This window comes from Ailuropoda melanoleuca, chromosome 6, assembly GCF_002007445.2.
Source record: "Ailuropoda melanoleuca isolate Jingjing chromosome 6, ASM200744v2, whole genome shotgun sequence".
NCBI lineage: Eukaryota > Metazoa > Chordata > Mammalia > Carnivora > Ursidae > Ailuropoda > Ailuropoda melanoleuca.
The window spans coordinates 6,729,406-6,756,754 of NC_048223.1; the positions used below are offsets into that span (position 1 = coordinate 6,729,406).

At 36.9% G+C, this 27,349-nt stretch overlaps 1 protein-coding gene across 1 annotated transcript in view; it reads right to left on the minus strand.

Annotated features, from left to right (window-relative positions):
* Positions 1 to 4,258: 4,258 nt before the first annotated feature.
* PLS1 (plastin 1) overlaps positions 4,259 to 27,349 on the minus strand; it is a 110,885-nt gene continuing 87,794 nt past the window's right edge. The window contains exons 10-15 of the mRNA XM_034661814.1: positions 23,178 to 23,256; positions 19,976 to 20,090; positions 14,568 to 14,701; positions 14,029 to 14,152; positions 6,998 to 7,122; positions 4,259 to 6,043 (exon numbers count right to left, since the gene is read on the minus strand). Coding sequence (XP_034517705.1) covers positions 5,908 to 6,043; positions 6,998 to 7,122; positions 14,029 to 14,152; positions 14,568 to 14,701; positions 19,976 to 20,090; positions 23,178 to 23,256 — 713 coding nt within the window. The 3' untranslated portion in view covers positions 4,259 to 5,907. The remainder of the gene's footprint in view (positions 6,044 to 6,997; positions 7,123 to 14,028; positions 14,153 to 14,567; positions 14,702 to 19,975; positions 20,091 to 23,177; positions 23,257 to 27,349) is intronic.

The following is a 27,349-nucleotide window of genomic DNA, read 5'->3' on the forward strand; positions in this document are numbered from 1 at the left end:
AAATANCAGTCCTATCTTTATCTCCACCCAGGATACTGACATACCTAATCCCATTCAACAGTCATTGAACACCAAGGCAATGGGTGGCTGAAGCTAATAATACAAGTACGGGTTTAAAGAAAAACAAAAACTAGGTGAGAGCCCATAAACACCAGAACCTTAAGCAATGTCATGGAATTTTCTAACTAGAAGGTCCCAAACTAGACAAGCCCTCTGGGATTCCAGAAAGAAAGAACAGAAGCTCAGAAGGGAGACCAGGTCATTCAGGGGGTTAGTAGCAGAGGCGGGGACCTGGGTAGGCAAGTCCCCACCTAAACACCGGACCCCACAAAGGGAGGACGCGGCCAGAACCGTCGCCCCAGGTGCGGTGCTCGGAGGGCTGCACCCCGGCTGCTCCCGCCCTCCAGCTCCACACTCACAGGGTAGAGGCGGTGCCGGGCAGCCCGGGAGAGACAGCGGGCGAGGCGGGTACAGCGCTCCACGCGTGAGGAGAGTGCCCCAAGGTGAGGCGTGGGAAAGGGTGAAGGGTGTGGAAGGCAGGGGCGCCCAAAAGTGGAGGAAGGGGCCTAGCTCTCACCCTTGTCGCACGCCAGCAAGAAAAGCTTCTCATTCAGGGTGTTCTCCTCCTTCACCTCCCGCACATCCTTCAGCGCCATCACCTCGTTCGGCGACGAAGAGGAAGATGGGGAGGAAGGTAAGGAGGAGGAGGCGCCCGAGAGATCCGTGCTCGGGTACAGGGCCGCCATCATCGCTGCCCATGAAGGGGGCAGGCCAGGAGACGGGGGCGGGGCCCCCACCAGCCCCGACCCCGACCCCAGCCCCGCCCCGGGGCTGGAAAAGGGATGAGTAGTTCCCACGGCCGCCTCAGCGTGCGGTCCGTTGGCCCCGAAGGGCGTCGCCTCCCCTCGGAGCCAGCACTCGCCCTCCACTGACAGCCCCAGACTGGTGGCGGCGCATGCGCGGCCCCGGGGCCAGCGCCCCCTCCCCAGCCGCCGGCGCCCGGGCCGAGCCGGTCCGCGCCCCTCCGGGGACGACAGAGTGGCGCGCGCCAGGGCGGCAGCCGAGCGCGGGGCCGTGCCAGGAGCCGCAGGGGCCGCTCTGGGAGCGGCCCGGCCCGGGAGAAGGATGAGAGGTCTCTGGGAAAGGAGCTCCGAGAGCGATTCTGCGCACGTCGGGCTCCCGGGCTGCGGGAACCGCCGGCCCAGCTGCGCCTGGAGATGTTCGCGACTCTCCTCACGTCATCTTCCGCTGTGCTGTAGCGACGACACGGGGGCGGCCTCGGTGTTGGGCAGGGCCGTTATGGGGGCGGGGTCTATTTGCGCCACGCCCCCGGTCCTCGCCCGCCCGCGGCAGCCTCGAAAGGCTTCTGTTGCAGAGCGCTAAGAGAACAGCCGGGTGCGTCTTCTCCACACCGGGGCTGTTGAGGTAATTTCCCTGCGGTCTCCTGCTGCATGTGAATATGCAGCGGTATGGTTATTTTTCAACAAGTTGTGATATAAAATTGACAGAACATTCTTGATTTATTCGCTTGTAATTTAAGTATACCGACATGTAACCATTGGTTAAGCACATTTTTAGCATCTACAGTCATTCCAGTGGTTTCTTCACATTTATAAATTTGAATTTAAAAGATGTGTTAGGCAAAAGCTAACTAAAGCACAGTAAGTACTACTTTCTTGAATAATTTTTTTAAAGCAAACTTTTATTTAAAGTAGATTCTTACACCTTTAAAAGCTAGGGGGTAAAACCACAACTTATGTCTTGAATAATTCTTATTGCTTCCCACAACTATACAAAAATCAAAATTGTGCCCTCAGTGGTTTTTTTAAAGGCAATACACAAATTTACGTCAGAATATCTNCGGCTGCTCCCGCCCTCCAGCTCCACACTCACAGGGTAGAGGCGGTGCCGGGCAGCCCGGGAGAGACAGCGGGCGAGGCGGGTACAGCGCTCCACGCGTGAGGAGAGTGCCCCAAGGTGAGGCGTGGGAAAGGGTGAAGGGTGTGGAAGGCAGGGGCGCCCAAAAGTGGAGGAANTTCTTATTGCTTCCCACAACTATACAAAAATCAAAATTGTGCCCTCAGTGGTTTTTTTAAAGGCAATACACAAATTTACGTCAGAATATCTTATACTTGAGGGAAATACTTCCTATTCAGGTTGATTTATTCCATCTCTGTTCTTGCCATCACTAACTCCCAAATTTCCCAAATATATCTTTCTCATCATTCAAACTCTTCTCTAGATCTTCTCTAATAGGAGGCCTTAGGTAGATGACAAGATAGCCCACCTTTCCATTGTCATGTGTTTACTTCAAAATAGTCGAGTATCTATTGAATCATTTTAGCTTTTTTTTCCTTATCTATAATGTATCATAAATCTTTCCCATTCTATACTGTTTCCAAGTTTGCGTATTTGGTGGAATGTCAAAAATGTTCATTGTTAATTTGTAGCCATTGAACACAGAGGTACATATGTGGGTTTATATGTGTGCTTACTTACACACTCTTCATAGTCCCAATAAAATTTTTACTCAGTAGGACGACTCTAACACTGACCCATCCAAAAGTTCTAGAGTATTGAAAGGTAAAAATTCAGATAGCTCCTAGTATATAAACCACTTTAAGGGCGCCTGGGTGGCTCAATTGCTAAGCGTCTGCCTTCGGCTCAGGTCATGATCCCAAGGTCCTGGGATAGAGCCCTGCATGGAGCCCTGCATGGGGCTCCCTGCTCAGCGGGAAGCCTGCTTCTCCCTCTCCCACTGCCCCTGCTTGTGTTCCCTCTCTCACTGTCTGTCAAGTAAATAAAATATTTTAAAAAAAAAACACACACACAACACTTTAATCTGAAGTCTTTTCAGCTTCTGTGTTTGTGATTTCTCATCGATAAGGACTCCCACAGGGGCTGGATTAATTTCTTAGATTCAGGGGAATTCCAACCTACTTTATTTAGTAGATAATCCTAGGAGGCAAAGTTATTAGAGGTCTTCCCTTTTTCAAAATAACCCAGTGTTGCAACTGCATCCTGTTCTTTAGAAGTTTTTTTGAATCATCCCAGATGCAGCATATTCTCTCCTGCCTCTCTGGTACATATTTTATCCAGCATTAATTTGGGTATTTTAGCATCCCCTATATAATGGGTTTATTGTGCATGTGTGATAGTAAGACAAATGACAGAATTATGAACAATGGCATGCAAGATTCAGAAGCAGGACATTACTCAAAGCAACTCACCAATCTGTACAAGAGAAGAGCCATCAACTTCGGTTGGAGAAGAGAAAAATCCAGATTCAGATCTAGTCTTAAAAATAGAACAGATCCCCCCCAAAAAGTAGAACAGGGCACCTGGCTGGCTCAGTCGACAAGAGCATGTAACTCTTGTCCCACACTGGGTGTAGAGCCTACTTAAAAAAAAAAGTAGAACAGATCCTACCTACATTTCCAAACTCGATGCCTCTCCCTCACTACTTTGAGGCCACATTTGCCTGTTTCTTTAACTAAAATGTCTGTAAGACTTTTTCTGCCTCAGAGCCTTTGTTCTCTCTGCTGAAAATTTATCACCTATCTCATCATTCATACTTCAGTCTAAATATCACACCCTTAGAGAGACCATTCCTGAGCACCCAAACTAAAATCTTCACCCCCAGTTCCCAAGTCAGTCTTTATTATATTACCATTTATATCTCCTGTTGCATTTTATCACTATCAAAATTCCTATTTGTTTATTCTCTCTACTAGGATATAAGATTCATGAAGTCTGAGAACTCTGTCTATATTTTTCTCAACTGAGTTCCCATGTTTCCAGCATCATACCTGAATCCCAACAAATTTGTTAATCAACTGATTCCCTCAAATTATTTCAGCACAAACTAAATTGTAGTAATAATGCTGTTGGTCTTTACTAAAATTCTTCATATTAAAGAACCATAAAACCACCTTCATTCCCCCAAAAATAATCTAATAAAAACAAAATTACTATTTTCTGGAAAATAAACTTATGATAGATTAATTTTCAAGGTTGTATATCCTTTATTTTTTTTTAAGATTTTACTTATTTATTCGACAGAGATAGAGACAGCCAGCGAGAGAGGGAACACAAGCAGGGGGAGTGGGAGAGGAAGAAGCAGGCTCACAGCAGAAGAGCCTGATGTGGGGCTCGATCCCAGAACGCTGGGATCACGCCCTGAGCCGAAGGCAGACGCTTAACCGCTGTGCCACCCAGGCGCCCCCAAGGTTGTATATCCTTTAAATGAAATGAACACTGGCACATTTGTACATACACAGAGTTTTTATTAAATATATTTTGTGAGAAAAAGAACACAATAAAGTGCCAAATTTCATGTAAATCAGATAACCTAGTAAATATAATGGTGAAAAAAAATCAAAAGGGGAAACATTGATTAATCTCCTAGAGCAAGAACATACCTTATAAGAAAACAATCATCAAAATACAAAAGGAAAGGAAATCACTTTTGTAGAAGAATATATTTCAAAGTTCCACCTATTGATGATTTCATTTAAAAAATTCGAAACACATGTGTAGTTTCACTCTTACCAACCTGTTTTAATCAATGGTAGAAGGGGGGTTTAAACGACTCATTCACACGGAGATAAAGTGACAGCATTTTTGTTGCATAGCAGTATTGCTCACTCTCACTCACAGTGGAAGATGGAGGAAACAGATTTCTGAATTCATTTTTTTAACAGCAGAATCTGTCAACTGATTGAAATTCACACAAAAATAGGTCTGAAGTTCAGCTATTCCCAAGTAACACAAGCATTAACCAAACACTGCCGATTTGTAGGAGGCTGTGGAAAAAACGTGAAAATATTCTATGTTGAATATTAGCTTTGTGTTATTTTCTGCTAAAGATATTCAGTGGGCATTTTCTAAATTAGGGCTTCAGTATAGATCAAAATTAACATGTCTAATATGAAACTAACATTATGGTGTCAACATGAGATGCTATAGTCAGTGTTTTGCTATAAATATGTGGAGGAAGTCAGTTGAAAAATAACTATATGCACATCCAAAATGAATATTTTCTAAAAGAAATATTCATGTATCAAATAGCTACAAACTGAAAAGTTGTTACACACATAGTGGGGCCACAATAAACACTTAATGGTTGCCTGACTGACCAGTTATACATACCATTTAAGAAAACCTGGGTAATTCAGATGCAAACATATATATATACACACACACACATATTTCTCTAATAACAGCCTACCAACATATATGCTGCATGTCATAGTTAAAGCTGTATTACAAACTAGCATACATAAAGTATCAGTAGAGTTAAAATTAAGTTTTAAGTAAAAAGCTCCTGTTACTTATACAAGAAAATGTATTTTGGTGTTTATTCAAGAGTTAGTTCTCATATATAAAAAAGTTTAATGTTAATGAACAATACTTGTCACTTAAAAATTTGAGACAATATAGAAACTTACAGAAAAGTTAAAGTTCACATAGTTGGAGGAAAAAATAAAAGAACTGGATAATGACTTTGAATACATTTATGATCAAAATTAACACATACACACACACAAATCAAAGCACAGCAGGACATGCAAGAAAAATTTTACATTGATCTCTTTTGAACCATGAAAAAGAATGAATTAGTCTTGTTTTAATAAGACTTTCAGAAAATGAAAATAATTTAATTATGAAATAACAGCTTGATAATGAGCATATTATTATCAGTATTGACTGGTAAATTACTTGCATTATCCAAAAATGTTGACAGATTCTAACTAGTTAACAAGATATAGAATTCATTAATGAATTATACAACTAGTTTAAGCATACAAATAATCTCTAGTTTTATACCCACTACATTTCAGAATTCTGTAAACTGTGAGACATTCAATGTGTTTAATGTGGCAGAAAATCATGCTAAATGTTTCATTATTTTATTCTGTTTAGTCCTTTTCCCATTAAGCATGCAAACACGGTCATAACCATCTTTGGTTTCACTTCTACGAGGTCATCAGGTAAGGCATATATCTGGGCACCGATTTTTCGAGCAATTGAAATGGCATATCTTGAAAAGACAAGAAAAATATCTTATTATTTTTGTGATCTACTTTGTTTTTACTAAATATATGTTAAGAATGAAATATTTTTATTAGATTAACTTTACAAGAAAGTTAAGTTTGAGAATCTTTAAATCATAGTCTCCAATGAGCGCTGCAGAGCTCCGGTTTTCAGTCTGGTCGCACGCTCAAAGATACAGACGTAGTGAAGAGAAGGGCCATATGCACCCCAATGTTCATAGCTGCATTGTCCACAATANACTGCAGAGCTCCGTTTTTCAGTCTGGTCGCACGCTCAAAGATACAGACGTAGTGAAGAGAAGGGCCACCCCAATGTTCATAGCTGCATTGTCCACAATAGCCAAATTGTGGAAGAAGCCGAGATGCCCTTCAACAGATGACTGGATTAAGAAGTTGTGGTCCATATATACAATGGAATATTACTCAGCCATCAGAAAGAACGATTACACAACATTTGCAGCAACATGGACGGGACTGGAGGAGATTATGCTAAGTGAAATAAGTCAAGCAGAGAAAGACAATTATCATATGGTTTCACTCATTTATGGAACATAAGACATAGGAAGATCGGTAGGAGAAGAAAGGGAAGAATGAAGGGGGGGTAAACAGAAGGGGGAATGAACCATGAGAACTGTGGACTCTGGGAAACAAACTGAGGGCTTCAGAGGGGAGGGGGATGGGGGATTGGGATAGGCCGGTGATGGGTATTAAGGAGGGCACATATTGCATGGTGCACTGGGTGTTAATACGCAAATAATGAATCATGGAACATTGCATCAAAAACTGGGGATGTACTGTATGGTGACTAATATAACAAAATAAAAAATCATAGTCTCCATATAAGTTGTACTTAAAAATGTTAAAGATATAGTAACCTTACCTGTAAGGACTTATGAAATAAAAGAACCACTGCGTTTTATTTTAAACCATAAAAAGCTTACTTAGCATTGTTCAGCTTGTCCTCCTCAGATAAGTTTTCTCTCTTGATCATTTCTTGACGAACTGCATTTGGTGCAATGGCATCTATTAAGTCTAGGACAGGTAAACTAGTGCTAATAGATTTGTCCTAGAAAATAAAGAATGGATGAACATTCATAAACATCTTACTTTGAATTTTCATAAATGGCATATTGGGTCATCACCATATAACTGAAAGCAACTTATAAATTTTCTGAACATTCAGCTTCTCTGCAGCCAGCACACATCATAAACCATTTTAAATAAGCTTTTCCTTCAATCTTTACAGAGCTTACAGTGTGGAGCTGTCACCATACCCAAATAGGGCTTGCAGATGTAGCAATTCCTAAAGCATGCTAAGTACAGTAATCCATTCTGTAAAAAATAAATTTTTAAAGGGAATAGGAGGTGAATTTTAAATAGTTTTGTAAATCTAGTAATATATTTCTTAGACCATAGATTCCTAAGCCTTCACTTAAAATTTTTCAGACAGAAAAATGAAAATATTAGTGGAAAGGAACTAACATTACAAAGGCATTATTCTTATTGCTTTACATGTCCAGCTTGTTTAATTCTCCTAACGTGGTAATAAAGAAATTATAATCTCTCTTTTAAAGAGGAAGAACATGAAGCTCATAGAGCTCAAGTGACTTGTTCACACAACCAGTAAGTATAAAACCAGTAACTGAACCCGTAACTGTCTGACTATAATGCCCAAGATTCTCTCCATTTTTGAAGTCACCTCCAAGCTGAACTAAAAATGAACAACCAAATTCTAGTGGATAGAACATTGCAGTTAAAGCCAGAAATCCTGGTCTGAATTGTTTTACCACTTACCAGCACTTGAAAAAAAAAAAAAGTCACTTGTTCTGTCTCATCTTGGATAGTGGCCACTGCTGCTTGACTACTCAGAATCTACACTTTCTTACTACTTTCTCCATCCTAACAGAACCCACATTTTTGCTCTGTATCCATACCTCCCTCACATGGACATGTGCTTCAAGGAAAGCTGACGCCATCCTCAGCTCCATGGGTGATCCTGAATTAGTCTAGGCCATGAATTCTGGGGGTACGGTGATAAACTTATTCTTTTTTACGTATAAAGCATACAGTCCATAAACATACAGTAATATCCATGGCATTAAACCTTCAGAGGAGGGGCATTTAGGAAGAAAACATCTAAAAAGACTCCTTTAATGAACAAAAATACTAGTCTGAACCAAACAGAGTAATTCCATCCAATTACCATGGTGATTTAATTTGGGCCTAATTTAATTTAATGTGAGGCCCTTGCTATTTTCTGGAAGAGCTATGGAAAACCAGCAACCCTCTTCCTGTATGTGAATGAGAGCATGAAAACTTTGTCCCAACCAGCAGCTATCTTATAACCAAAAGGAAAACCAGCTATAGGGTGAAGTTGGCACTATAGATGGCAAAGCAGAGATGGATAAAAACCTCAGTTCTGAATGACATTCTTCAATTACTTGCTCAACCAACCCTGAAATCTACTCTGCCTCTGGATTTCTGCTATTCTGTACCTTTCCTTTTGGTTTAAACCAATTAAAATTGGGTTTCTATTACCTGAAGCCAAAAGCAAGCACCCTCTCCTAATCACTACCATGAGAATGTCACAGGATTCCTGGGAATATTAATATAAGTGAAAGCATCTACTGCAGTTCCTAGCCAGATTAATAAATTTTTGAAAAAACAATTTGAAGGCATGTGAAGAAAAGTAACAGTCTCCTTTTTTGGGCCATGATCTGTAAGCCGCTACATTTATTAATTTTAGAAAAATGTATATTCTTTACTTTCAGGAATGTTCATTTTATCAAACAGATTTTTGAGGGGAAGTATAAGTAGAGGAGTAAAAATAACTAAGGTAGGTCCTTAAGTCTTTCTGATGCTGGTAGTCTGGATCTGGGTGTTTTTTTTGGCATCCTCCCTCTTTTTTTTTTTTTTCAAGATTTTATTTATTTATTTGACAGAGAGAGAGACAGCCAGCGAGAGAGGGAACACAAGCAGGGGGAGTGGGAGAAGAAGAAGCAGGCTCTCAGCAGAGGAGCCTGATGTGGGGCTCGATCCCATAACGCCGGGATCACGCCCTGAGCCAAAGGCAGACACTTAATGACTGAGCCACCCAGGCGCCCCCTTCCCTATTTCTGAAAAATTCTCATATTTGTTTTCTCAATGTGTATTCTGCACACCACCTACATGAAAACCACCTGACATGCTTGTTAAAAGCATAAATTTATCCCTATAAATTAGTGAGTCAGATGATCTGTGGATAGGGCTAGGAATCTACATTTTTTTTTTTTTAAAGATTTTATTTATTTGACAGAGATAGAGACAGCCAGCGAGAGAGGGAACACAAGCAGGGGGAGTGGGAGAGGAAGAAGCAGGCCCACAGCAGAGGAGCCTGACGTGGGGCTCGATCCCACAACGCCAGGATCACGCCCTGAGCCGAAGGCAGAAGCTCAACCGCTGTGCCACCCAGGCGCCCCGGGAATCTACATTTTTAATAAGCTTCCTAAGTGACTCTAATGTACACTAGTATTCTTTCTAAAAAAAACTTTTCATGCCATTCCATAACAAATTAAAAATTTCTGTGTATTTTTCATTTTTCTATGATGATTCAAAAACATACAAATGGCTTAATTGTGCTGTATTTTGATTACTTATTTACATATTTGTGAGGGTTTTCTTAAGATTGGGGAAAATTATTTTGTTCATTTGTTTTTTCAGCTTTATTGAATTATAATTGACACATTAAATTGTAAGACATTTAAAGTGTACACCTTGAATATTTGATATATTTATATGTTGTGAAAGGATTACTCTCATCTAGTTAATTAATGCATCCATCACCTACGTGTGTGTGTGTGTATAAACATTTAAGTTCTATTCTAGCAAATTTTATATTATACAGTGTTAACTGTAGTCACCATGTTATATATGAGGTCCTCAGTTCTTATCTTATAGCTGAAAGTTTATGCCCTTTTGTGTTATCTCAAATACCTCTTCACTTAGATGTAGGTAAGAATGATGTTTTCACCTATTTCCTTATGATTAACCTTGGGGAAAACTTTCACTGAGTTGAATGAAAGATTTAAGTTTCAAGGGCTATATTGGATCCCTTATCTTCCTATTTCCAAGAAAACAGGCCTATCTTCCAACTCCTGATATGTATATTATCAGTAAAAGACATTTTTCTTTCAGAAAAGGGGTAGGACTTATAGTAAAACCATCAGTTTAGTATGTAAGTACATTTTCGTCATCTTTCCTTTCACTTTCCTTAAGTTAATTATAAAGAAATTACTTAAACAAAAAGAATGTCTAGACTCTCAAAGACAATTAGCCTAGAGTTAGGCTTGATTTTTAAGATAATGAATTATACCATCACTTTCTCTTAATTTGATACACATTACTACTAGAACATTCCATGCCACTGTTCTTTCTGTCATTATTGAAAATAGAAGTGGAAATACAGTGATGTGGCAGCCAGAGTTCTTAAAAAGCTCAACAGGAACCTCTCCCATATCATGCCTTTTATATATCACCATACCAGTAATGTAGGAAGCCCCTTGTACTGAGCCCTTAAGACGTACCAGGTAGTATTGAGCTCTTTACATTTGTTAACTTATTTAGTTTGGTAACAAACTCAGATGATAGGTATTATTAATATCTCCATTTTAAATATGGGGAAACTGAGGCATAGAGAAATTAATAACTTGCCCAAGGTCACACAGATACTGAATGGTGAGCCAGAAGTAAATTCAATTTTATTCATCAAGAGGTGTAGTTCAGTTGTTAGTATAAACTGCTAAGGTTTCTATAAAACACACCCTTCTCATGTGCTTCCTACTCCCCTTAGCCAATTTTTATAGTATGCTGACACCCCACACAGTGATTCCTGTTTTCTTATTTGCTTCCTTCCCCGAATAGTGAGCACTCTGAGGGCATTCTGTAGCCATAGTGACTAGCAAAGCACCTGATATAGGGTAAGCTTTGAATATTTATGAGATGAATGAGCAGTATGTCACACAACTAATAAGTGTCTGAGCTGAAGTCAAATCCAGGGTCACAAAACTACAGCTTGGCTTTCAACCTGCAGTTAGATCTGGATATGAAATCCAGATAGTCTGCTCAATAGTTGTATGACAGTGGACAAGTTGTTTAACTTTACTAATGCTCTCCTTTTTGCTTATTATTGAAAGAATCAAAAGAAACTGTGCACGGTGGCACATAGAACTCAGTAAAGGGTAATCATGATTATTGTTATGGCTCATATACCACTTCCTTATCTTCTTTTATTTTTATTTTGTTTTATTTTAATCTCAGTGTTGTTAACAAAAAGTGTTCTATTAGTTTCAGGTGTACAATATAGTGATTCAACAATTCCATTTATTACTCAGTGCTCATACACTTCCATATCTTGATAAGGGAAAATTACTTTGCAACTAAAAAGGGTAAATTTGTCTTTTCTAAAATTTCTCAATATAGCACTGCCTTATGATTAATTCTTACTAAAAAAAAAGTAACTTAATAAGAAAAAAAATAGATTCTTACTAGTACCATTTACTCTAGCCTTCAAATATAATGCCTTCTACAGTTGGAAAAAAAGCCTCCCACCCCAACGGTTTTTTAGCATTTGCTGCCACACTTCTTAACTATAGTCTCTTTAAACATTTTATTACCCTAGTAGATTTATTATCTACTAAATAAATGCCAAGCATTTTTGCATTATGTTTCTGCTACCTCTGTTCTAAGTAAAACTCTCCATTCTGCTTTTCTCTGTGAGCTCCCTCCCTTAAAGGGTTTGTGTACCTCTATTTTCAACTATCTCTTCTACTCAACTGATCAAGTCTGTATTCACAGTTTTAATATTTCCTTTCATCCAGCTCATTTCCTGAACATTACCTCAAATCCAACAAGCTTAAAACTGAATTCATCACCTTTTCCAGAAAGCAACGGCACCTCCTGACATTCCCATTTGTTAGTGTTATCTGTTTTCCAATTACCCAGGCCTAAAACATCAAGTTTTAATTCCTCTTTCTCCTGTGCTTCCCTATATCAAGAAGCCAAATCTACCTGTTCTTTTGCAATAGCATATAACTATCCATTCTCAACATTCCCAGTGCCCACCCCCCAACTCCACTTGGATCCTTATCATTTCAGACCTTGAGTTCTGCCTCAGCTTCTCAGGCACTGTCCTTGATTACACCTTTCTTCCTCCAATCCATCCTGCTCACCACATTCAGAAGAGGATTCCTAGGGGCGTCTGGTGGCTCAGTCAGTTAAGCATCTGACTCTTGATTTTGGCTCAAGTTATGATCTCCGTGGGGAGTCTGCTTCTCTCCCTCTTGCTCTGCCCCCCCTACACGTGCGCGCATGTGCCCATACTCATGAGCGCTCGCTCGCTCTCTCTCTCTCAAATAAATAAATCTTAAAGAAAAAAAGGAAGTATTCCTAAAATAGTCACTTTGGTTTTTTACGTTATTTCTGATATCAATAAACTTTTATTAAGGCCAGATTCCTCCACAATTTTGACCCAGACTATATCTAGCACTACACCCTTAGGAACTATCCTCTCTAGCCAAACTATTTCTCCTAACCTTCTCAGACTTGCCTCATTCAAGATGGACCCTCTTCTAACTTGTTATGAAAATTCCAGTTATGAATACTTTGTCTTTCAAATAAATGGTAAACATTATGAGGGCCAAATTAATTTCTTATAGTCTATATCTTTACATATAAATGTTACTTAATAGTAAGAGCTCAATAAATATGTTTCTAAATATTTTCTCATTGTATTTGATTTAAATATATACATGCTTATTTTTCATCAACTAATGTACAATGCATAAAATGTCATTATAACAGTTTTAATGAATAACTATCAATTAGAGAATTTCATATGTCCCCTTTCCTGTTTTATGTTTTTAAGTTGTGTTTTATGTCTAAAATATATAAAAACAAATCATGAACTGAAAATTCTTGTTTCTTTTTTTTTTTAATTAACAACAACAAAAACTCAAAGTCATTAGTTCCTTCCAAAATGGCAAAAAGAGAAACAGACTTGAACTAGGAATCAAGCAACATCTCTGCCGTATTCCAGCTGTCCTGTTAAAACCACATTGGGGCTCAGTACTTAGTAAAGATTGAATTTATCAATTTCTGACATTTCTCTTGCTCTAAAATGTTGTTAAACATATAGAACAAAGGCAAAGAAAAGACTAAGATGGATAGATAACTCTTAGGAGAGCTTAGGGTTTCATCTGTTTGCACTCTTATTCACTAAAAACAAAACAAAACCACCAAATTGCTGATTTTTCACATATCATAATGAAATCACAAACACAAGGCTCACTGAATTAATGCGTACAAGCAAACATGCTTATTTGTAGTTAACATCACGTTGCATGCAAAAGCGAAACACAATGGAAATGCATGAAAATTAGTGGGTAAGTATGTGCAGATTACATTTTTGAGTGCTTCATGAATCATCCACAAATGCTCAGAAGTGAGTGTTAAGTGCCATTATGAAGCCAGATGACAAGACTTTTTTTTCCTACCAGTTTTCTCAACTCCCACTTGAATTGGTTTGGCTGGCTCTGTTATGCCTTGGAAATGATGTCAATACAATTCAGAGACTGCTGCTAGGGAGCACAAAACATTATAGGTCCTATATAAACAATGTTTTTTTTTTTTTATCTTTCTTTTTCATTTGACAATTGGGTTTTTTGGCTCTATCTACTTCTTTTTTAAGATTAGATGACCAGATCCTGATAAAATTAACCTGCATTTACACTCAATAGGACAACCAATCAAAAATATAAGAATTCAAACTATATTTTTACTTTACAGATGCCAAATAACTAGTAAGCCTAAGTTCATAAATTGTGTTTCTGATATATGTTAATGTAACTCTGAACTTAAACCAATGTAATTTCCAATAAAAATTCCTTCCTAAACTTAATTTCTAACAAAAACAAAATTTTAAATAGCTTTTGATTACCTTGAAGCTGGATATGGAAGTATTTTTTTTTGCACTTTTAAGAGTCTGATTGACCCATTTAATAATAATTTCATCATTTACTTTTTCACCTTCTCCAAGATCTGATAACACATTCAATGTGTACCTGTAACAGAAAAGATGGATATTTGAGTGTGAAAGGGGAGAAAGAAGCGGTGAAATTTGCTCTCACATCATTTATATCAATATTCAGATGAATATTTAAATATTTTGGTTCTACAGATATTTGCACTTTGTCATATTCCAAAGTTGCAAAGCTCAGTAATCAAAAACAAAAACTACTATATGGTATTTTATAAAAACATCTCCTTACAAAGCAGTTTTTAAGAGGCATTAATAAAAGTGATTATTTCCAGAGATTGACCCACTTTTAAACAAAATATATTATCAACGGTAAATCATTTAAAAATATATTTTACATTGGGTATTTCTTCTGTTTGTTATTCTCAAAAACAGCTAAAATTTTAGTTCACATGACTTGCTGAAGGAAACAGTATTGCTCTAAACATATCAGCCTTTACCTTCTCATCAGCTGCCATACCAATGCCAGAGTAAGTGTTGGATTCCCTTCATTTAGGTCCTGCCCAGCAATGCCAACCAAGGAGAATTTAGCCTTATTCTTCCCAAGTTCCACTGCATAATTACAGTTTTCAATCTATGAATAATAAGTAAAAGTTTTGGTATAAAAACATGTTTTTAAAAATATATCTCTTGAATACACCAGCTTTGTTCAGTCATTTGAAAAATAATTGAGGATACCTTCAATTTATATGACAGAATATCATTTCATAATGACACTGAAGTTAAGGAAATAATTATTATTCTCATTTTATAATTATCCCCATTTTATAGCTGAAGATATTAAAGGGTTAACCTAGACAGAGAAACAACTGGCTAGGAAGTTTTAAGATCTTACCCTAAAAATCCTGACTGTCCAAGATTACAGTTTATTCGTGGCAAATCTGTGACTAAAAACCTAGGTTTCCTGCATTCTATTAATAGAGTTAAAAAATACTGTTTTGTCTAAATTTAAAACTAAGGAATAAAGAAATTGTTTCATTAAGAATCTAAAACTTCATCTCCCATTTCTTCATCCAGATATTACTCATCTTCCAAAATTTAGCTTTTATCCCACATTCTTCAACAAAGTCTTATTAACCTTAATGGTACCAGCTAATAACAATCTATCCTTTATTGAACTTCCAATAATGCTTATTTTGTAATGCTTGTGCACTATCTTCTACTTAGCAATTTATGTACTTTCTTTTGTCAACCACAGGACAGGCTCCTTTAGAAAAAAAAAAAGATTGTATTTATTTGTCAGAGAGAGAGAGAGTACGAGCACAAGCAGGGAGAGTGGCAGGCAAAGGGAGAAGCAGGCTCCCCGCTAAGCAAGGAGCCAGATGCAGGATTCAATCCCAGAACCCCGGGATTGTGACCTGAGCCACACACAGATGCTTAACCAACTGAGCCACCCAGGCATTCCTGGACAGGCTCCCTTTAAAGGGCAAAAACTGTAACATGTACAAGTCTATATCATACTCTTCTCCATTCCCAGCCCAGAACCCATCACAGTGCCCTGCCTACAGTAAGAATCTGATGAATGACCACCAAGTAAATCTTCTTTCCAGTGTTATAAGTCCAGTTAAGTCCGTTATCTAGTAAATTTTTTTTGTCTGCTAGGCCTCGATGTTTATTATCTCCAGTCTTCTTATCTCGGGGTTATATGTGTGTGTGTATAAATTCTTAGGTATTTGAATCTTTTTCTCCAGTGAAATTGTAAGCTCTCATAATCTTATAATACCACCAGTAGTAAAAAGTGCTTACTAAATACTTTTTGGAATAAACATTTAATTAAGAAAAATAGTGTAACTGGTTTCTTCTGATTTTCTTTCCCAAGTTACTTAAGACCTCGTTACAAAACAATTCAATGTGAGATACACAGATACATTCTTTTCCTAAGACAGTATTTCTAGGAAAGGTGAGAAAGGGACCACACAATAATAGAATTTGCACAAATAAATGGGTATTTTTCTTTAAAAAAGAAAATCCAAATTCCCAAAGATCAGTTTGTTACAAATAAAAATGCATGAAGATCCTTTGATCCTGTTATAGCATCTGCCTGGTTCTCTCAATAAGTTTCATAAAATCTTTGACAAGTACGCATTTTTTTAACTATAAGGAGACAATAGTTTCAAATTCTTTTTCCTAGTAATCATATTACAGATTTAGTCTGCCTAATAAAAATATATGCTACAGAAATGCACAGAATTGAAAAACAACCAAATAGATACCTAATTTATAGAAAATAGCATCAAAGTTCTGATTATGTAACAGTATGAACAGGAGAGAGAAAAACCAGCATATTTTCCACTGACACCTGTTTCAATGGGAGAATTTTCTAGCACTGTAATAATAATCACTTTTGTGCAAAATACATTTTAATGAAGGGCCATCTATTTTACAGTTAGTTAGACCAAAATTCCTAAGAGGAATGATGGTGAGAAGGGTGCTCAGGGTTACTAGAGCCCTAAGATGTTGATATGACCAGCAACAAAAGGGTACCTGGAAATGGATGCTAACATAAGGAAAAAGATGTGTTCTATTTTTTTGGCAACAGTTGATTCCAAATGTGGCAAAACCTCTAAGATCTGGAGAGGTACCAAACTAGAGAAAGAATAAGAAATTCAGCTCTAGGGATAAGCCATGTTTATGGTACTACTTAACACTCCAAAAATGGATCTGCTCTCTGAGGATGTAAATGCAGAAAGTTAAGAGCAGTGGGCCAAGAACTGAGCCTTGGAAATTCCTAGAGTTGTCAGGCTAAAAAACGAAGAATAGGTAAGAATGAAGGTAAGAATAAACACAAGGAAAGCAAGAAAAAAACTGGAGAATGCAGTTTCATAGAGTTAATGGGAGAAATGATTATCAAGCACTTCAAATGCTTTGGAAAAAGTGAAGCTTAGATTATTTGGAAAATGAGAAAAACTACATAAAAGGATACAGGGTTCCAAGTGAAAAGAAATACTGAAGAAATAATGAAGAAAGATTATTTAAGTGGTACAACTTTATGAACTTTACAAATGAAGCAAAGCAACGTCTGATGATGAATGCCCAAAGTCTATAAAATAAGTCTCTGGGGTGCCTGGGGGGCTCAGTCCGTTAAGCATCTGCCTTTGGCTCAGGTCATGATCCTGGGGTCTTGGGTCAAACCCCACGTTGGGCTCCCTGTTTAGTGGGGAGTCTGCTTCTGCTTCTGCCTTTGCTCCTCCCCTCTGCTCGTGCTTCTCCCTCTCTCTCTCAAATAAATAAATAAAATATTTTTAATAAATAAGCCTTTGTGATACTCTGTCATGAAAGTACTGCTTCATTTTTTAAACATCTTGAATTTATTACAGGCCTTATGTTTCATTCTATAAACAGCCGGTATTTGTTGAAAGGAAGCATTTTACATATGATTCACTTGTGACATCTCATAATTAAAATTCCAGATAAAATGAGTGGTTCAATTTTTGTTTTCCTGTTACATTTTGCATCTGCTTATTCCTAAAGGAACTAGAAAAAGAACAAAGCCCATAGTTAGTAGAAGGAAGGAAGGAACATAAAAAAGATGAAGGCAGAAATAAATGAAATAAGAGACTTAAGAAAACAATAGAAAAGATTAAAGAAACCAAGAGTCGGTCTTTGAGAAGATAAACAAAATTTATAAACTTCTATCCAGACTCATCAAGGGAAAAAGAGAGAAGACTCCAATAAAATCAGAAACGAAAGAGAAGTAATAACTGACACCATAGAAAGACAAAGGATTATAAGAGACTACTACATAAATTATATGGCAACAAATTAGACAACCTAGAAAATAGGTTAGAAATACACAATCTTCTAAAACTGAATTGGGAAAAAAATCTGAACAGACCAGTAAGTAGTAATTAAATTGAATGAGTAATCAAAAATCCCCCAACATTTGAAGTAATGAGCAATAGGTGTTGTACACAACTGATGAATCACTAAACTCTACCTCTGAAACTAATAATACAGTATATGTTAATTAAATCGAATTTAAATTTAAGAAAAAATTTTAAATCCCCCAACAAACAAAAGTCCAGGACCAGATGGATTCACAGGTGAATTTTACCAAACATTTAAGAAAAGAAAAGAAAAGATAAGGAAAAAAAGGAAAAGAAAAAAAGAAAGGAAGTTAATACCTATTCTTCTCAAACTATTCCAAAAAATAGAAAAGGACAAGAACAAGTGTTGGTAAGGGTGTGGAGAAAGGAATACTTATGCACTGTTGGTGGGAATGTAAATTGGTGCAGCCACTGTGGAAAACAGTATGGAGGTCCTTCAAAATATTAAAAATAGAAACACTATACAATCCAGTGATTCTAGTACTGGTATTTACCCAAAGAAAATGGAAACACCAATTCAAAAAAGATCCATGCACTCCAATGTTTATTGCAACATTATTTACAATAGCCAAGATATAGAAGCAACCCAGTGTCCATTGATAGATGAATGGATAAAGAAGATGTGTGATAGATACACACACACACACACACACACACACACACACAGGAATATTAATCAACCATAAAAAAGAATGAGAGCTTGCCATTTGTGACAATATGGATGGACCTGGAGGGTATTATGCTAAGTGAAATAAGTCAGCCAGAGAAGACAAATACCATATGATTGCACATATATGTGGAATCTAAAATACAAAGCAAACAAGCAAAAAAAAAAAAAAGCAGAAACAGACCCATAAATATAAAGAACTGGTAGTTGCAGAGGGGAGGAGGAGGGAATGGATAAAATGGATTAAAGAGAGTGGGAGGTACAGGCTTCCAGTTATGGAATCATCATCATTCATCTGCCAGGTAGTCTCCCACCGACTGTAATCAAACCATTGCCCTGCTCAGAAATGTTTAATGGCTTCCCATTACTTTTAGTTTAAAATGCAAGCTCTTTAATCTGACAATCAAGGTTCTCAACATCTGGTTCCAACTGAAATTTTTAGGTTTCATACTCACTTCTTACCTACTGGAATCCTCTGCGGTATCCAACATTTTCCCCCAAATCCCAGAAATCCATTTTATATTTTCCCACCCCTATCCCTCTTCCTGATCCTTAGCCCCCTCTCCAGCCTCCTTTCTCAAACTCTAACTCAAATACCACCTCCTGCATGAAGCCTCTCATGATAAGCGCAGCCGGTGGCCTTTTCCTCCTTAGAACTCATAATATTCACTTCTATAGGGGCGCCTGGGTGGCTCAATCAGTCAAGTGTCTGCCTTTGGCTCAGGTCATGATCCCAGGGTCCTGGGATTGAGCCCTACATCAGGCTCTCTGCTCAGCGGGGAGCCTGCTTCTCCCTCTCTCTCTGCCTGCTGCTTCCCCTACTTGTGCTCTCTCTCATCAAATAAATGAATAAATTCTTTTTAAAAAAAAAATTAACTTCTATATATGTTGCACTATATTACAGTTGTTTATACACATATCTTTCTAATTTTTTTAGGCTTCTTGAGGACGAACTCCATGCCTTGTACTATTTTATATCCTGCATTGCATTGTACAGGTAGTAGGTAATCAGTAAATATCTGTCAAAGGATATTAACAAATAACCAGTAAAGATTTGGCAAGTTCTGGGGATTATAATACAGGAAAGCATTTATGATGCACCTCAAAGAAAATTCAGCACTACAACTTGTTAAAGACAAAAACAGTTACATAAAGTGTCTGACTAGGCGAACGGTCTTCATCTTTCCAAACATTTATTAAAGCACATTTATAAAACGGTTCTTAAGCTTAACACATTTTGGTTTAAATCAGAATCATGGGAACAGACCACACGTTTCTAAGCTTTATGAAACTCCAAATCCTTTGTTTCATATTAGAAAAATAACAACATATCCTTGGTGATTATCTCATTCACCTTCTTCATGTTCCCTCCAAGAGCAGAATAAGGAGGTTTGTTGACCTGGCTCCAGTCAACTGGCACACGGATCATTTCATAGAGCTGAAAGACCACTAAAGCATCTGCAAGGTCACTAAAACAAGAGGAAAAGATGATGAATGAGGAGGAAATTTTATTAAGCACAATGGAGATAGGTTTAGGTCTTCAAAAACACAACAGTCATTTAATGCCTAAAAAATGACAGGACAAGGGCGCCTGCATGGCTCAGTCAGTTAAGTGACCAACTCATGATTTGGGCTCCAGTCATAACCTCATGGGTCATGACATCAAGCCCCACGTCTGGTTCCATGCTCAGCAGGGAATCTGCTTGAGCTTTTCTCTCTCTGCCCCTCCCCCTACTCGCTCATTCATGCTCTCTCTCTCTCTAAAATAAATAAAACTTTAAAAAACGACAAGATGTATCATTTGACCCAGACTACTTTTTTTTTTCCTTTTCTCAAGTTTTTATTTAAATTCTAGTTAGGTAACATACAGTGTAACATTGGTCCCAGGAACAGAATTCAGTGGTCGACCCAGAACTTCTACTCTAGGAATCTGTCCAAAATTTTTTATAAATGTTTACAAAGATACAAGTACAAAGACATTCATTGCCAAATTATTAATAAATTTGGAAGCAACTTAAATGCCTGGCAGTAGGGGGCTGTTGAATAAACTATCCATACCATGGACTCCTGGTCCACCATAAGAAATAAGTTAGATCCCTATATACTGACATGAAAAGCTTTACAAGATATATTATGTTTAAAAAAGCAAGTGGAAGAACACTGCATACAGTTTACTATGTGTAAAATTTAAATACCTGTATGTGCTATGGACTGTTAATAGCAATACCTCTGAGCAGGAAAAAAAGGAATATGGGAGATGTAAGGGAAGTATTATCATTTTTTAATTCATTCTACATACTTCCTGAAACTTGTACAATGAGAATAAGTTCACGTATTACGTATTCCAATTTTTAAAACTTTTTAAAATATACAAAAATCACAATAGCTACAATGTAGGCAGCTATTCATGTTAAATAATGAGGGTTAAGAGGAAGGAATTTATGAGCAAGTAGGCATTATTGAAGTAAGAATAGTACTACTTTGGATTCAGAAAAATATATTCTGAGATGCTCAAAGTATATCCATTGAGTCTGTTTTCAATTCTGTATGCTAAGGACATAAAGCAACAGCAATTGATTTTTAAAATTGCTGGCTCTATTATGTATCATGTGGCTTTTCTCTCTCAACAGCTTGTTCACAGAGTTGTTTAGCTAAGATTCATATGAAAGTTACTTTGCAACTCTGGATACACACCCTATGGCAGTGAAGGGAACTGGCCCTGTGCTGAGTGATGGAAAGATAAAATCTATTATGAAGGCAATTAAGAGCTGACTGGGTTATCTATGAAAGCATATGGAAAATTTTATATAAAAAATTACTAAAGGATTTGTATCAGTTCTGAATTTTTCTTGTTTACTTTAAGTGAATTCATTTTTATTTCTATTTAGTAAAGTATTATTATTCATGTTTTGCAAATAGGGAAACTGAAGCCCAGAGAGTTGAAATGATTTCCAGAGAATTCAAGATGTATTCCTGAACCAACCTGTCATAGAAAAATTCTAGGACCAACAGTTCTTCAAATATATTAAATAACTTGTGTAGGGGAGAGAATTTTCATTTAAAATCGATCTAAATTACGCTAATGCTTTGGTTTGCTTTAGATTTGGTGTACTGCAGGAGAGGAGTTAAAATAACTTAGGGTTTAGGACACAAATTCCAGACACAAATTCATGGACACATGGTTCTGGTGACAACTAGCCCTCTGGCTACTATTTTTCTATATATGATAGTTCTCTTGAGGGTGTTATTTTTGAGAATTTTCTGAATTCCCTTTTCCAAAATTCTTTCACATTCTTTCACATTATTCTGTAAAGATCTTATCCCTCCTCACTCCCCCTCCTCACTCCCAATATTTGATTCCTTTACTGCCTTGCTACTATCATGAGAGTTCCAGTCTAAAGGATATATCTCTGTCATCTGGCTGGAATTTAGACACTTTTAAAGGGTTCTTCAAATATCGGTCCATTACATCAAAACTGGTTACCATAAGGTAGCACTGGTTTTAGATTTTATTTTTTTTTAATTTTTTTAAAGATTTTATTTACTTGAGGGAGAGAACACGAGTGGGGAGAGGGGCAGAGGGAGAAGCAGACTCCCTGCAAAGCATGGAGCCAAACGAGGGCCTCCATCCCAGGCCCCTGGAATCATGACTGGAGCCGATGGCAGACACTTAACCAACTGAGCCACCCAGGTGCTCTGGTTTTAGATTTTAAACAAGATTTTGAATAAACACCAAGAAGCAGAAATTACTGTATCATAAATCTTCAATTAGCCAGTGAATTGGTCTTTGTGGCATTAGACTTAAGTTCATATTTAAATAATAATTTAGTTACTGTTCATTAAGGGGTTTCCTTGGTATGTAAATTATTAATATAAAATTAGCAAAAGTTGAGTTCTTTTCCATTTTTAAATGAAGGCTGGTAGATCCTATAATGAAGAGAAAAGGTAGGTTTCTTCTTATACAAACCTAGAAAGACACATTGTTAGCATTACCAGACAGCACAGAAAATATTCAGTAAAATATTTTCTTAGTCTATCAATGTTGATAATGTGTTGTCATTTTAACAAGAAAGAATAAGATAAATCACAATTACTCAGGGAAAGCAAGTTATTTCCACAAATTAGAAACAAACATCTGCAACGAATTAAGGGAAAACTGAGGTAGATTTTGGCAAAAATAGAAAGTGTGAATTATAATTTAAAATATTGATATAATGATAAGAACAACTTATAAAATATTGCTATTCTAATCTGTTAACAGTTGGAATAATTTATTATTTTTCTGATCAATAATTATAAAAGAGTAGATGGATTATCTTTATCAAATTGTTTATATCATCAAAAATTATAACTATTATCATATTCTGATCTTTTTAATAATACTTTACTTTTCTTTAAAAATCCGTTGTATTGCCAGGCTCCAGCATTCTGAAATTCTAAATGTTGGTTAAAATTCTTGTGATTTTTAGAAACTGTACTAATGTAAACATACCTACGGTTTGAAACAAGAAAAGTTGGACTCTGGCCATAAAATTAAAACACAATAAGATATTTACCTGTATAAATGATTAATGTATGGGTTGACCCCCAAGGAATTCATCCAGTTCCGAAATGTTCTCTCTTCCTTGCTCTCTCCTAGAGCAGACACAAGTTCGTACTGATGATTCAGGACAAAAGGCATCAAGAAATATATTTTAAACCATCCTGGCAGGTGCAAACCAGTCATACATACTTTGCCATGGTTTCTGTGATACTATAATCTTTGGGGGGAAAAAATAAGTCTTATTGCCAAAGTCTTTCCCCTCCCCCTATCTAAAAGGCCTCCATTTGCTCTAAATTTCTCTATCTAGAGTCCTTTCTTTGATGTCTGTGAATTACTGAGTCATCAGTTTCTCTGTGACAGAGAAACTTATATGATCACATCTGTAGTTATGATTACATGCAAAAGGGGCTGGCTAAAAATTACTGATACAAAATCTTTTAGCAGTCAGGGTAACATTAGCACAGTAAACACAAAAGAAAAGCTGTGCTTTTCCCAAAGCAGTGTTTCTAGATTTGTACAGGTTTTGGTTTTACACGGGGAAGTTTCTGGGCACCCAAACCTACATTTTAATTACACCAAACAGCAATGTAGGGGAGAGGGGATTATAGGTAATATAAAGATAAGCAATGAAGGGATATAACTATTTTACAGGCTTCCTGAGTTATTTTAGATTGTCACTACTGAAAATACATGAGGGACAGAGCCCCCACACCGGGCGCTAAGAGAAAGACATCTTATCCTAGTAAGTCCCTAGACCTCAGAGATCACCTCAGTAAGAAACTCCTTGCAGGCACTATTATTTTACCTATGATTACCTAACCTCCCTGAGTATTCCCTTCATAGCAATGCTCATACCATCTACAAGAAAAACATGGGCTATCGTGTACCACAAAGTGGGCAGAGAGCAGGATGGATTCTCCTTGTCATGTCTGCCTTCTAGTCATTCTCTAGACTACAAATAATCCTAAGTGACTATCTGTAGTATTATTTGTTTTCAGCAAAGGTAGGGGGCAATGGAATGTCCTAACCTATATCTCATCACCAGACTTGTGAAAAACGTAAAACATTTACACCTCTCATCACTTCTAAACTATAGGCAAGTTCAGGTCCCTCTCTAGACTTTGACTCCTGTGGGATTCCCAGAACAATGAGGCATCTAAATCTATAACCATCTGAGCTCCAGGGACCCATTCCTCTAGAGCCATCTCTGCAATCATCTTCGGAGTAAGTGCCACAGGTAAAACCATCCTGCACATCCAGAAGAGAAACCAAACCTTGTAAAATCTAAAGGATTCTGGTTTTTTCTGTAGCTGTTCAGGAAATAATCTGTCCACTATATTTTTGTTTCATTTTCTATACTAATACCTATTGGCATTCCCAGAATCTACTTTAATTTTTGCTCTATTAAATTATGCAGCCATATAATTTCTTAAATCTGTTCCCTCTGGCCTGCATAAAAGATAACTGACCAGTCTGTTGTATCTGCCACTATCACTTTATGATAATTAACCTATTTGAAAACCCTTTAAAAAAGAACCAAGTTAAACTAAATATTCCTCGAAGCCGTTTGCCTGTTTGTTGGAGTTATTAAACAAGTACAAATTAAATATCTGAACTTTCCCCAAAGCGACATAAATTTAAGTGTGCTATCATCAACAGTTTGATGCATGCGACTTGGATTTACCTTTTAGCTGTTTCTGTATTACAATCTGTAATAGATTTTTCTCTAGTAATTAGAGAATTTTTACATTATTTCCTTCTGGGAAAATCCAAGTTATGTTTTAAAATTACAAACATTGATAGTGTAACAATAGTCTAATTTTTAATTGAAATAATATCTAAATTCTGCTGAACCTGATGATATGGCAAATAATATTGTAAAAGACACTAGTGTTTTGACTGAGTTCTGAAACTGTTATAAGCTTCAAGCATTCATATTTCTTCCCATTGTTTTCAACTGATTATATTGCTATAATTTTCATTTTTGATGCCTGGAAAGTAAAATAGATTATGTAAGTGAGCATTTATTTATCTAATACCATTTCAAGCTGTCTTGGTAAATAAATGCTCAAAGCCAGAAGCACTATGCATTTGTGCAAGAGCCATGGTAAAGCATTACAAAAACATATGTATTCCAGATTGTGAATGTTGTCTGTATTGCAGACAACTAAAGCAATCTTAGAAGTAAAATGTTCATTGCTGATATAAAAGACAGAGAAAACTATAAAACATTTCATTTTCAGGGCCAAACTGATATCTGCAGTTGACAAAAAGTTCCAGAAAAAAATAAGAAATATACCACAAGTAGACTCCTGAGAGGAAAGAAAAGGAACTAACATATATTGAAACTCACTAAATGTGCTAAGTGATGTTTTCCTCTTTCCAACATATTACTGAGCACGTACTGTATGCTAAACTCATTTATGAAAGGTCATTTTAACTTGCTCTATAATTCTTCAAAATTAGTATTCTTAATCTTGTTTTATAGATGAAAAAACCAAAGCACACAGAAGTCACTCGGATACTAAATGGTGGACCCATAATTTGAACAAAGTGTAAAACCACAGCCTATGTATTTTCTATCACCATAGATGAATTCTGAGATGGCCTCTCTATACATAGCCCACATATTTGGCTCAATTTAATATGAAGGCTTTATATTTAGTTGGGCTTTTAATTTTCTCTAATTCCATACAGATAAAATTCTTTGCCAATGAGGGCATGAATACGGGATGTGATAAGGTCAAGCTTCAAATTTCAAAAGGATCTATAAAAACCAATTTACAGAGGAAAAATTCCAGGGACAGTTGAAGTCAAATACATTTTTGGCAGACATATCAGGGTATACATATGTTCTAAATAAAGATGATTGATAAATATTTCCCATAGTATCTTCTTATATAAATAGAGGAAATACTAATGGAAATGTTTAGCAATCCTATTCACACTGAAAAATTCCAAAAGCATGCTGAACACTAGCAAAAGAATTCAAACATGACAAATAAGAGAGCGAGCAAGTTGGAAAAGATATCTAGCAAGAACTCAGTGACTATAAAAAGCAGATCATTTTTAATATGCCACTCTAAACAATGCCTTCTATTGTAAGAGACAGAGGGATTTTGAAATTTTCCAGACTGATAAAAAGTTAGCAGTCTTCTGTTTTATTAATTTTTTTTTAGAGTTCTAATCCCTCACCCTCAATTTCTCTGCTGAAAAATCTACACTTTTATCTATCTTCCCTCTCAATTACATATCTATGTAGAGAATATAGTCTTTATTGTACTGGACCTCAGGAAGGCTGAGTTGAATTAATCATATTCCTCAAAGAACATATTTGTTAAATCTGAAACTTCTTTCATTAATCAAGAAGATGTAACTATAAAGTGTCAAGGACACTGGAACTCTGGTTGTGGCAGTCAAAGAGAAGATCATGAAACCAATTTCTCATTCTATTCCCCTCTGGGAAGGGAGGGAGTAAGGTAGGTAATGTGAGAGAAAGGATAGTGAAACATCAAGTTCTCCCAGCCAACAAGAACCCCTACTTGAAGACTGCCTTCTCCAAACCAGGGAAACTAGTGATGGGCCCCTCCCTCTGACTGCTGCCACTGTTTTCACCTTTAGTTCTGAAACTAATGTGGGTTTGGGTATGCGTGTGAGAGTATGAGAACAAAAAAGAAGACAGGCTAGGAAACAAAGATAGGGAGAAAGAACTAGACCACAAGAATGTTTTTGTCATTACGACAATTCATATATCGTAAGCTTCAATGACATTCAAGAGATGTAACATAGCTCATACAAAATAGAACCTTCTAAAGATTACTAGTGATAAAAGATTATCGTGTTTATTCATGGGAGAGGGATAAAGGCTTTACATCATGAAATCCAATTGTCAAAACTGATTTTTCGTGTGCTTACAACTACAATATCCCATCATTATAGAAGGCAGATTCAGTGGAGAGTTCACATAATCAAGCCTTGCTGTGCTATTCTAATTCAGTTTCATTTGTGTTCTTCCTTGTTGTCATTCTTTAGGCATATTAAGACAGAAAAAACACAGCATGAACAATGCAAAAAATAAATATCAACCCAGATAGAAAGAATAAATGGTACTAATAAAAAGAACGTTCAGAATGAATATATTTATAGAGTATAGAAAAGTACTAAATACAGTACCTACATTAGGAG